General features: G+C 36.8%; 2 protein-coding genes across 2 annotated transcripts in view; both read left to right on the top strand.

Annotated features, from left to right (window-relative positions):
• The window catches only part of Galntl6 (polypeptide N-acetylgalactosaminyltransferase like 6), a 1,112,723-nt gene that overhangs the window by 200,782 nt on the left and 898,620 nt on the right, over positions 1–13,321 (top strand). The gene's annotated exons all lie outside the window — the stretch shown is intronic.
• LOC119812610 (myeloid-associated differentiation marker-like) lies at positions 5,631–6,602 on the top strand. Its single transcript, XM_038327382.1, is given in 1 exon segment — positions 5,631–6,602. A coding segment is annotated over 1 exon segment (972 nt).

The raw sequence follows: 13,321 nt of genomic DNA on the forward strand, positions 1-13,321 counted from the left end.
TCACACACACACATATACAAAAGATATCATGCACACATTATTTTAAAGCAGAGCACTTTTATACTAACTGAAAACTTCTTATATTTGATCACATTCATTGTCCTCTCACAATTCTTCTCAGATCCACCCCATTTCACACACACACCATTTTCTATATTTGCTCCGTTTCTTATTTTTATTTTCAAACCATTAAGTTCAATTTGTGCTGCTCAATACACTTGGATATGTGATCCTCCACTAAAATATTATTGACATGCTGGGGCAGCAGCCAATAAATATTTACATCATGGCTAACTCCAAAATCTGACATGTGTAGATCTTGTATACTCTGTTTAAATGTCTGTTTGTTCACATGTAAAACTGTCTGTCATGTTCAGAAAAGACTGTTTCCTTGTTAGCATCTACTAACTCTTCCACAATGACCAAGAGGTCATGGAGATTAGTTTTGGAGGAAGAATAGGAAGATTGAAATGGAGTTTGGGAGGGGAGGGCAGTATAGACAAGCAAAAACAGAAAGGATGACTAACTTTAAAGATATTATGAAAATATAATATGAAAACCTACTACTGTAGAAGCATCTTAAAATATGTACATAGACATATGCATATTCATAATATTAATATAAAATATTCAATAAACATACAATATGAACAAAAATCATATATGCATATGCAAAATATGAATATAAAATGAGTCCAAATGAAGTTAATCTACAATAATAAATAAATAATAAAAAATGGTACAAGGAAGGGGTTATTTTTTTAAGATGGTGGCCAGTGAGGTCACATAACCTCCCAAACATTATCAGTTATTGGCCTTGTTCTGGGTTACCCTCAAGAACTAGACAATAAGATCTCCCTGAAAAGGCTACATTCCTGAGTCATGGGAAATGAAGAAATTAAGCTGGAACTGACATGGAAGATTCATCAATCCTAGTTAGCATTGATAGTGCTATGGTTGATACCAGAGGACAATGTTATCATTAATCTCACTAATCTGTGAGCATTGTGAGCTGCAATAATGACTGATGTAGCAGGAAATGCCCATTGCTGCAATAATGGCATGAACGTAATGGAGATAACCACCAATTTCCTATTTGTCTTAAGGCTTATTCTAGGAGATAAAACAAAAACATGGCATGGCTATTGTGGCCACAAGGAGTTCACTTTTTTTTGGTATTTTGTGACAGGGTTTCTCTGTAGCTTTGGTGCCTGTCCTGGAACTAGCTCTTTTAGACCAGGCTGGCCTCAAACACAGAAAGATCCACCTGCCTATGCCTCCCGAGTTCTGGGATTAAAGGCATGTGCCACCACCGCCCAGCTTGAGTTCATTTTTTTATCAGTAAACTCTGAATATTATTCCAGTCATGTTTATATTGAGATTTTTTTTAAAGGACATGAATCCAGGTATAGGAGAAAGGGACAAAAGTTCTGACTAATAACAGAAGCTATAATAACTCCAAGCTCCAGAAACTAATAAAACAAAATACATATTATTTATACATTTATATGTGTATATTTATACATACATATAATGTATGTCACAAGGTATTTCAGTCCCACATAAGAAACCAAGTAAGCAAGAAGAGACTAAATAACGGACATATATGCATGTGCAGCACTCACTTAAGGTGCCTTAATCATCTGATGTCATCAATCTCTATATCCCTCCCACCCAAGAAAGAAAAGAATAACTTTTGAAAACTTATTTTTGGGAGAGCAGTGTCACAAAACTGGGTTGAGTGCACAGGATAACTTGTGATCCCTGTACTTCAGAGGTTGAGACAGGTGAATCAAGAGGCTAAGGCCAATCTTAGCTACATACCAGGTTCCAGACTAACCTGAGCTAAATTAGATACTATCTCAAAAAACCATTGAAATAACAATAATGCTATGTAGTCATTTTATTTTATAATTAGGAAGATATGTGTTGTAAAATTTTTATGTCTTAGAATGTCTTTAAGGCTAACAGAATCCAATTTAAAAATTGAGACAGGAAGGACACTATCACTGTCCCTTAGAAATATCAGAGAGTGACCTTTGATCATTCTTAAGTAATTTTTAGACATAAAGTAAAGAAAAACCAGCCTACAGTCCACAACCCCAGAGAAACTAGACAGCAAACAGTACCCTAGGGGAGACATTCATGGATCTACATAGGAAGGTGAAAAAGACAATATCTCCTGAGTGAACTGGGAGCGTGGGGGGTACAGGAGAGGTTAGAAGGTGAGAGGGTAGGAAGGAAGGGAAGTGGAGAATAATGTATTTTATAGCTCAATAAAAACAATAAAAACCATGAAAAAATCATTTAAACAATTATACAAAAAAGCCATGTTGAATTTTTGCTTAGTTACATGTGTTTTTTAAAATTTTGTTTTTGTTTTTATTTGTTTGTTTGTTTTATTATTTAATACACAGAAATAATAGGAAGAAAAGGCATTCATCCATCTTTTGATTCCTTTAGTATGGACAAGTGTAGTTGATTTTTAGTAACAATGATAAAATTGTTGACCCGTTTCCAAGTCTATAGGCATCCCTAGCTAGGCCTGTTTTTAAAGCTTCAGGCCAATGCTGTGCATTATTGACTGTCAGAGTATTTTTTAAGGATTTAATCCACTATTTATTCTATACTCCTGATGGTTTTCTGAAATCAGAATACAAGTCATAAGAACAATCTATCAAATAATCTGCTGATAGTCTTACATACCGCAGCACTGCAATAGTTTTATTTCTGTTCCGAGATTAAGTTTAAAAACTCAAACAGCATCTTCATTGATAAAAAAGTGTTCAATTTAAAAAAATAATATATCAAGATGTTTCATAATTTAAGTATTCTCCATTTATAAAAATACTTTGGAAGCTTGAGGCTTGAATGCTTCTCTGCCCACGTGCCCCACCCTCTCCCCATCACTTGTTAGTCTAGGGCTGCTGCAATGCCAGGCTTTACACAGCTTTTTAAATATAGTACTTTTAAAATCTGAGAAAGATTCAAGGAGCAGAAAAGCACATGTCAATGTAGTATTTTTTAAAAAAGAAACTAAGTGAATAAATTTTATTTTTTTTTTTTTTTTTTTGGGTTTTTACTTTTTATATTTATTTTATTTTTTTTTTTTCTCATGGTTTATTTTTTTTTATATTTAAAAATTTCCATCTCCTTCCCTCCTCCTTCTCCCCTTTCTCTCCCCTCCTTCTCCCCCTTCCCTCCCCTCCCCTCCACCCATACCTCCCCTCCCTCCCTCTCAAGGCCAAGGAGCCATCAGGGTTCCCCACTCTATGCTAAGACCAAGGTCCTCCCAACTCCCCCCAGGTCCAGGAAGGTGATCGACCAAGCTGAGAAGGCTCCCACAGAGCCCGTCCATTTTAGACATACTAACAATGTCCCTTTGAGGTAGAATGCTAAAAGGACTTTTGATCAAATCACAGCCTAATTTAAACCTCTCATAAATTTTCTCTAACATTAACTGTGGAGAATATTAAGTATAACATATTAACAAGAGCTTTCCAAGGTAATATACAGTGGACAAGAATGTTAACCCTACAACTGTTGCCTTCATGTATATTGAAAGCACATAATTCTCCTAGAACAAACATATCAAGATCCATTCCCAAAGTCTTTAGCATTCTATTATGAAAAGCACAGCCATGCTAACTTCAGTACACAACCATAATCCCACACCTATGAAACAAAAATAGAATTAGTGGCAGTTTATTGCCTTATACAAATTTAACCAACATGGCAACCATGCCAAAGGATTTAAAACATTTTTCAGGACATATGTACAGACTGTACATTTTAAAAACAAATAAAATATGCAAGAACAATCTGTGCATCATGTGTCAACTCAAGTGGGTGAAAACATTGATGCAGTGTATGGGGTTACAAAGGCACTTCCCTACACAAAAAGAAATGAAAACAGCCTACAGGGAGCTCAAAGAGTGCATAACTACTGCACAGTCTTAACTTGTGGGGGAAGCAGAATTTGATCAACATTTATAGTATTCAATGTGACCCAATTTTACAAAATCTTCACACAGTCTCATCTTTGTTTTTATGTTCTCTTACTTGGCTCTCTGGCTCCTCTGATGATCCTGTCTGTCTGACTGGTCCTTGCCATCCCCATGATCTCTCTTGTGGGAGTGGTCTTGGCTTCGGCTGCGCTTTCTAGACTTCTCTTTGCTAGGGCTGTGTTCTCGTTTTCTCGGTTTTTCAACACTGCCAGTTCTTCCTTGACTGTCACTTCTACTTTTTTTATTTGACTTTTCTTTGCTTTCTTTTTTATATTTGCTTGACTTGTCTTTGCCCCTGCTCCTGCTCGGTTTCCCTGCATTTCTGCTTCTGTTTCTGTGTTTCCTTTCTCTGCTTCTGCTGAGTTTTTTCTTGGAATCTTTTTTTTTTTTTTTTTTTTTTTTTTTTTTTTTTTTTTTTTTTTTTTTTTTTTTTTTTTTTTTTTGTCGTCTCTGTGTCGCCTATCCTCCTTGTCATCTTTGTGCTTCTGCTCCTCTCCCTCACCCCTACTCCTCTGCTCCTTGGAGCACTCTCTCCATCTCTCCCAGTCACTTTCTCCTCTCTCCTTATCATAATCTCGATCTCGTCTTTGCCCTCTCTCATTTTCTTTCTCTCTTTCTCGATCCCTGTCTCTCCTACCCCCTTTCCTATCACGACTTTGACTGCGAATTCTCACACATGTTGAGCCGTAGGAGAAAGGAAAGCAGGAAGACAGCTGGCCAGATGGGAATGTGCGGAGGGGTTCGAGGTGTTGGACCAGGAGGCATTGTTTCTACCATTTTTTTGCCTGTTATACAAATAATTCACCCTGAAGTTAACTCGAAAGCAAGTGATGGGTCTCTTAACACATACAGACTCTCCGTATATCAGAGCCCTTGTATTTGTGTATATAAGGTATACACAACCCCCTACAGTCTGGTTTGAGCCTTTTTCCACGGTGATGAGGAGGACCTAGATGTGAAAGCTGGCGGAGGTGGTGTAATGACCATTGGAGAGATGCTTCGCTCCTTTCTCACAAAACTGGAGTGATTTTCTACGTTTTTTTCCAAGAATTCCAGTTCCAGTTCAGAAGAATATTTATCAATATTCTAGGAAGATGAAGAAAGGTGGCAAGGAAGGAGTTGAGGAGATAGACATGTTGAGCGCCGGTGGTTCAGATTTCCAAGTATATCACAGAGCCCACGGAGATCTCCAAGATCAAGACGTAGAAGTCATCGCAGGGACAGCCATGGATCTTCTAGTTTTGACAGAGAATTAGAAAGAGAAAGAACGGCAGCGACTAGAGCGGGAAGCCAAAGAGAGAGAGAAGGAAAGGCGAAGATCCCAAAGTATTGATCGGGAACCAGAGTATTTTTTTCTTCTTTTAACTTAAAGGGGAAGTATGTGACCTACTTCCTGTTCCCAACTCCTACTGCCTTTAGTACACACGTTACTGCCTAAAACAAAGCTAGGGAGAACCCGTATGCTTTGGCAAAGAGGCCGTTTAAAAGGCCAACGGCCAGAGCAACTTCAGAAACCATAGTCTGTCAACGAATTCTGACCACCAGCCTTTTTCAAGGGTGTGATTCAGTCTCTCTTTACAATCCAGAACTTCACAAACCGGAACAGTCAATTCTTCGGTCTAGATGTCTGTCTCGCCAGTATCAGTGACCCACACCACCATCAAGACCTCGGTATCACCAGGCCTGGAGTCTTTGACTATCGTGGGGTCCCCTCGGATACTGCTCCGGCCCCTGGGCCTTCTCCGTCTGCTGGAGCTGTCATCTACCTGCTTGACTTTCTCCCTAGTGGCCCATGGAGGTGCGTGGATTGGCTCCACGGGCAACTGGTGCATGTTCTCCTGGTGTTTCTGCTTCTTCATGACCCTGATGATCCTGAGCATGGAGTTGGGCGGATTCCAGAGATGTTGCCCCCTGTCGTGGCTGAATTTCCCAAACATCTGTGCCAGCTACGCTCTCTGCTTCTGCCTGTCATCTTCCATTATCTACCCTGTCACCTATGTGCAGTTTTTAGCTCATGGAGATGTCAGAGAACACGCTGTGAGTGCCACAATCTTCTCCTGCATCTCCTGTGTGGCTTACGCGACGGAAGTGACCTGGACTCGGGCAAGACGTGGTCAGACAACTATCTACATGGCCACTGTGTCCGGGAGGCTGAAGGTCTTTGAGTCTTTCATAGCCTGTGTCATCTTTCTCTTCATCAGCAACCCACGCCTGTATAACAACAATCCTGCCCTGGAGTGGTGCGTGGCCGTGTATGCCATATGCTTCATCCTAACCATGGTGACCATCATAGTGAAAGTGGGGAATTACACTAACATTGTGCCCTTCAACTTCGCCTCCTTCTTGACAAGTATGGCCTTCCTGTCCGTCATCTTCTACACTACAGCTGTTGTCCTCTGGCCCCTCTTCCAGTTCAATGAGGTGTTCCAGGGCCAGCCCCAGAGAACAACAGACGTAACCTGTCAGTACAAGGCTCCCCACTCTGTGTGCGCCTGGGATCGCCGGCTGGCCGTGGCAGTCATGACTGGTGTCAACCTCCTGGCATATATGATTGATTTTAAGTACTCTATCTAGCTGGCGTTTGTCAAGGTCTAAGATTCACAAAGGGACACCTTGACATACCCCTGCTGCAACATCTTCATTCTTGTTGCCCTGTATTCTCCTTCTTCCTGTTTCCTTTTTCTCCTTCTGGCTTATTTCCCTTCCCTTTCATTTTCTGGTTTGTTTCTTTATCACATTCTGCTTGGTTTCTGAGCTGTCTCCATAGCCCTTTGTTTCTTTGTCTGATCTACATTTATCTGTTATTTTTCTCATCTTTTGTTTTCCAGCTACCTCTTTCTCTTTCCCTGGAGAGCCCTCAGATTTCTTGCTGTGTCTATCCACAATTCCACTACTAAAGATATTGACTATACATATCCCAGACTCATTTGCAACTCCTCCTTCCTGGGGCCTAAGGGGCCTCTTGCCAAACTATGAAGAAATGTTGTTGTAACTTTTCAGGTTTCTTCTTTAAGCACTGCTATCCTTACCTTATAGGTATCATGTTCCCTCGGTTATAACTTAATTCATATTTCTAACTCCAAACATTTTCACATGTCAGTCTCTGTCTCTCTTTCCAGAATTCTTCTTTGCTTGGTTAATTACTATTGTATGGGTTTGATTTCAGATTTAATATCCCAAATCTTACTGATACCTCATATGCAATACCAAAGCATATTTTATTTCATATGCTCAACTGGAGACCACTATTTACTACACAAATAGTTCTTAATAAATACATATCAAAGTACTTATTTTAAAAGTCAAACATATAGCATCCATACAATTTATGTAAACACAAAGCTAATAATAGCTTCTAATAAAAGCCTGCATTATTTTGATTTAAGGGAAGAAATTGAAAGTTTTATTATATTGTTGAATACACAGTTTACTATGTATAAACATAGCAGTGGTTCTCAACTTGAAGGTCATGACTCCTTTAGGGGTTTGAGTGACTCTTTCACATGAGTGGCCTAAGATCATAGAAAAACATGGATTTTTACATTATGATTCATAACAGTAACAAAATTGCGGTTTTGAAGTAGCAACAGAAATAATCTTCTGGCTGGTATCACAATATTCATGATTTGCAGCATTAGTAGGCTAGAGAACTACTTATATAAGGCATAGCCATTAGCATAATTCTTTATTCCTTGCATTGCTTTCTACCTATATTACTATTTCCACTGATTGATGTGCTTCATTTTATATAACTAATGAAACCACAGCTATAATACTACTTTAAGGTTCTATATACAACAAACCGTTGGTTTTTTCACATCTAATCTTTTTCACTAAACTTAGACAAAACCAAGGTGGTTTTCATACTTTAATTTACAACAAGCTTATATTGGTAAACATAAAGAAGTGTTTTCTTAAATGTAGGAAGTTTTTCATATTTTTCACATAGAAGTTATCAGTATTGATTTCAACTGCTAAAAAGTTGATTCTATTTTCTCAACTTCCAAGATGGAAACAAAAACACATAGCACTTAATTATTAACTAATATTAATTGAGGGGAGCAAATGAAACTCTAGCCTGGACATTCTTGAGTGTACCTAAAAAAAACTCTAAGGCAACTCTAGGGAATATTTAAAAATATATGCAAAACTGCAAGCTATCTGGCAAGTTTGTACCACAGGACTGTCTCCAAAAAAAGTAGAGAGGGGTTTTGTGGATAACTTAAAACTGCTTTAAGTAAAGATGATAGAATATTATCTGATTTACATTTTAAGACTGGCCTCAGCCTTCTGTCCAAGAAAGGGAAAGAAATTCTGAGTATGCTATTAGGGAATCTTATAAACATAGAGATAGAAATAATATTTATTGGTGTTTGGAGACAAATAGAATATAAAACTAGATTGCATATTCACGCATTTTCCTAGAAACATTAGGTGCATTAGCAACTCATAATAGTATAATGCCTATCACCAACAGAACTTCTCCAACAGGATCACAAGGGATGGGACTGTAGGGACAGCATGAGCCTGTCAGGACAGTACTTCACATAGAAGCTGAGAAGATACTCCGAGAGAAAAAGTGAGTGTGGGAAGCTTCTGGAGACTCAATGAGAAAAATACAGAAGACAAAATCAGGAGCTAAACCACTCAGATATTAACAATTTTAGCATGTTTTATTCCAAGGTAATCTCACTGAGAAGTTAATTTAGGTCTGTATAGTTGCAGTAAGAAAGTCACCGTCAGTGCTACAAAAGAAACCTTACTTTGTATTTCAAAGGATAAAATTATACTCATCACACATGTATTTGATTGAGAGCCAAAAAAGTATCAGTCTTTAGATAAAATTTGTGAATTAATAATTTATGAAATAGTAATGATAATGAGCAACATTCAGGGAAAATATGCCAGACCAACCATCACGGTTGCTGCTATCCACAGTTCTTTTAAAGTAGTGAGCTATGGGTTTGGGGATTAAATGGCAAGCAGGGAACTGGGTATCCAGAGAGATGTCTTTCACTGAGTCTCACCTAAGAAAAACATATTTTATCATAATGTCCATAATTAATGCTTTATCAGGATCACACTTTTAAAATTATTTTTATTGCTTTATAAATAATACCATTCAAAATTTCCACTTCCTCCTCTCCTACCATTTCCCTCCCACTCCCCCACTTCCTCAATTCCTCTCCCCCCCTTCCCCTCTAGTCCTAAGAGAGGGCCCTATGGGAAGTCCAAGGCCCTCCCCTTTTTATCTAGGCTTAGGAAGGTGTGCATCCAAACAGGCTAGGATCCCAAAAAGCCAGTACATGCAGTAGAATCAAATCCCAGTGCCATTATCATTGGCTTCTCAGTCTGCCCCCATTGTCAGCCACATTCAGAGAGTCCGGTTTGATCACATGCTCCATCAGTCCCAGTCCAGCTGGCCTTGGTGAGCTCCCCTTAGAGCCATCACACCATCTCAGTTGGTGGCGGTCCTGACTTGCTTGCTCATCTTCTCCCTCTTTCTGCTCTTCAACTGGACCTTGGGGGCTCAGTCCAGGGCTCCAATGTGGGTCTCTGTCTCTATCTCCATCCATCACTGGACGAAGGTTCTATGGTGATATTCAAAGATATTAATCAGTGTGGATGTGGATGGAAATAGAAAACACTATCCGGAGTGAGATAACCCAGACCCAAAAAGATGAATATGGTATGTATTCACTCATTAGTGGATTCTAACCATAAACAAAGGACATTGAGCCTATAGTTCGTGATCCTAGAGAAGCTTAAATAATAAGATAAACCTAAAGAAAAACATATAGAGCCTCCTAGAAATTGGAAGCAGACAAGATCGCCAGGCAAAAGTTGGGAGCATGGGGGAAGGGTGGGAGTGAGGGGGAAGGGGAGATGGGGAGAGAGAAGGGAGAAGGGGGGGATTGAGGAGAGCTTGGGGGAGTGGGATGGTTGAGATGGAGGAAGGGCAGATATGGGAGCAAGGAAGAAGATATCTTAATTAAGGGAGCCATTCTAGGGTTGGCAAGAGACTTGGCTCTAGAGGGGTTCCCAGGTGTCCAAGAGGGGTGTTCCCAGCTAGGTCCTTGGGCAGTAGAGGAGTGGGTGCCTGAACTGGCTTTATACCATTGCCACAAAAATTATTTCAAAGGCATTTTCATAGAAATACTTTCCTCAGATATTCTCATTTCCTTATGCAGAGTCTTCAACATGAGAACAAAGCTTCCAATTTACATTTGCGAAGGCTGAGGCAGAGACTGAGTGTTTTGCCCCCATAAGGTTCTATAGGGAAAGTTTAAAAGAGCCAGGTTTGCAACTACATTAGTCATGGTCTTTTCAACTCCAGTACTCCCTTTCTCCAGTGAAAATTAGAATAAGCAAATTGTCAATGCTTTTTTTATATTGATGCACAAGTATCATTATTATGTAAGAATACATTGAAATGTAACACCATCATTTGGTTGAATTGCCTAGTAGTATACATATATACTATACTCCCCATTCCTCTGCAGACATATTCTTTATAAAATAATTTAAAAGAAACAAAAATATGCAGTATATTTAAACATGTTTAAAAGTCCATAGAAATTTAAGGAAAATTGCCATCATTATTAGATATGTTGGATTGTTAATCAGCTCCATTTACTCATCATGAAGAATCACAATGAAGTATTAAATTAAGAGTGAGGATGCCTCCATTTTGGATACTGTAACAACATCCCCAATAATAATAGTAAGTAAAGCCTTGTTTCATTTTAGGTTCTGTTTTAAAGAACAACTTTATTCCCTACATATATATATATATATATATATATATATATACATATATAATCAATAAGTGAGTTACTATATAAATAGAATAACTTTAAAAAGATGTATTATCTGGGCTAAAGTAGAATTAAAATTACTAATTATACAATATAATTTATTTCACAAACTAGGAGAATATGTGAGGCACATAAAACGTGATGATCCAAATTGAACTTCTCATCGAGCTGTATGTTCTTGACTAAAACCTGTGATTCTCCATGCAGAAAACTCACAGTAATAAAGTAATTTACAATATTTTTCAGTTAAGATATTTGGTAATGTTATAATTCTTTAAATGTATATAATTTTCACAGCCTTCTTCTCCAAATATAAAGACATTATGTGTGTTTAAAATATTTACATTTCTAGCACGAATATGATTTGTTATACAAAGGACATTTAAAACTGTAAGCTGAAAAACTTGGATCATTGTGTAATATCACTTTTGGAATTTTATTTTGAATATAGAGTCACTATCAAGAAAAACAATGACTAACTTAACCTCAAGATGTAAATCTTACCTTCAGATATGCTTTTCATACAATAACAAAATCAATAGACTCCTGGAAATTTAAGCAAAAATGAAAGTAATCCAAGCCATCTATTTTAAAATTGCTTTAAAAAATACTATTTTTACTTTTACTATTAATTACCCATAACCCTGAAATGTTATGATTATTATCTTATCGCAATATTCAACAATTTTTATACTAATATATACTCATCAATGCCTGATTACTTAATAATACTGAAAAATTGATGAGCTTAGTTTTACTCTTTTTCATAATAATTGATACATTAGGTGTGTAGGGCATTAGTGATACTTTGTAACAGACATTAACTAATTTTAAACTCAGATTTGACTTTAAAATCATGACAATATACTAATACATACTCCAAAACTGTATTTGAATGAATGAGAAAAACTTACTTGAGTTACAAAATTAGATACAAGTCTTCTTGTATATAGCATTACAGGATATATAAAATTATCTTTTCAAATTATTTGTACAATGTAATATAACCCAGTAGATGAATAACATTATTTACTGAATGAAAATATTTAAATAGCCATAAAGTCTCAGGACACTTAAAATGACAATTTTGTTAAATATATTATATGATATTATTTGTGTATTATATTCATCCACATCTGTTTTCATAGTTAATAATGTAGAATAATAACATATTATTATTCTAATAATGCACAACCGATTACCTTTGAAGTTAAAATTTAAAATTAGCATTTTTATTCCTTTCTCAAAATATCAATTAATACATTTAGTTTTCTATATTAATTTCTGTATGTTACTCTCTGAATATATTATACCCTATCAAATCACCCAACCTACATTTAATGTCTAAGTCATTATGAATACTAAATTTTGTTTACTTATTTATTTTACCTAAAATTTTCTTAATGTTTTTAATTGGACTATTTGACTTCAAATTTCTTTAATTGAATGTTAAACATGCTATTTTTATAGTCACATTTTGTTCTTTACGTGTGTGCAGTTTCCTATATTTGCAAATTTACCTTTAAAAAATTCAAGATAATACTTAAAGAAAACAAGAACCTAGTCCTATCTTTAAAGTTAGGGACAAGCTTGAGTTACTTATTTCATATTTTATAGTGAATATTGGCAAGTTATAGCAGAAGCTGAATAAATTGGCGAGTCAAAACATTCGTGGTTTTAGAGAGTGAATAAACACATGTATGGAGAAAAGAAGAAAACTCACAATATCTTTAAGGAGAAATATTAGTAAAAACATCAATAATAACAGTTGTTAAAAGATGAAGTAGAAACTTGTATAGCCAGCTGGTATAGGAATACTAAGAACTAGAAGAAAACACTTCAATTAAATCATGACATTTAAATTTTGTGAAACATTTCCCTCAAAAATATCCAATAATGCTATAAATGGGAAATTTATGCATAATAAGAATATTATCAATTTTAATTTGTATAATTTCATGGTTTAAAATATACTTTCAAAGTTGATTAAAAATCCTGCTATACACAGTTATGTTATATGGCTGCTCGTATACCTCAGAAAAACAGCAATTTTCAACCTGTGCAAAATGCTTTCTGCAATTCCACGCACAAAGCAAAAATGAAAGAGAAAAAGAAATATTGTCTTATAAAGAATGAGAATCTGAGTTAGGTATTTTCTTCTAGTGTGATCAGCCTTTAGCTAGGTCAGGGTTAAGAAACAAGGTCAAAGCCTGGCTGCCTCTATTCACAGAGATCTGTGTGTGGACTTCATTTTCACACGCATCTGCACTGTCCCAGTAGAAAGCCCATCTTAAGAAAAGCTTGTTGGGCTGCAGTGATGGTTCAGCAATTAAGAGTAACTGCTGCTCAGTTGACTGGAATCACAGCATTTCCTAGGGTGACTTATCTGCTTGTAACTCCATCCCCAGCGGTTCTGACTTGTTCTGGACCCTACAGACAGACACCACAATCAAATGCACACTGCCCACCACTTCACATATGTGCAGTTACATATAT

This window comes from Arvicola amphibius, chromosome 4, assembly GCF_903992535.2.
Source record: "Arvicola amphibius chromosome 4, mArvAmp1.2, whole genome shotgun sequence".
Lineage (NCBI taxonomy): Eukaryota > Metazoa > Chordata > Mammalia > Rodentia > Cricetidae > Arvicola > Arvicola amphibius.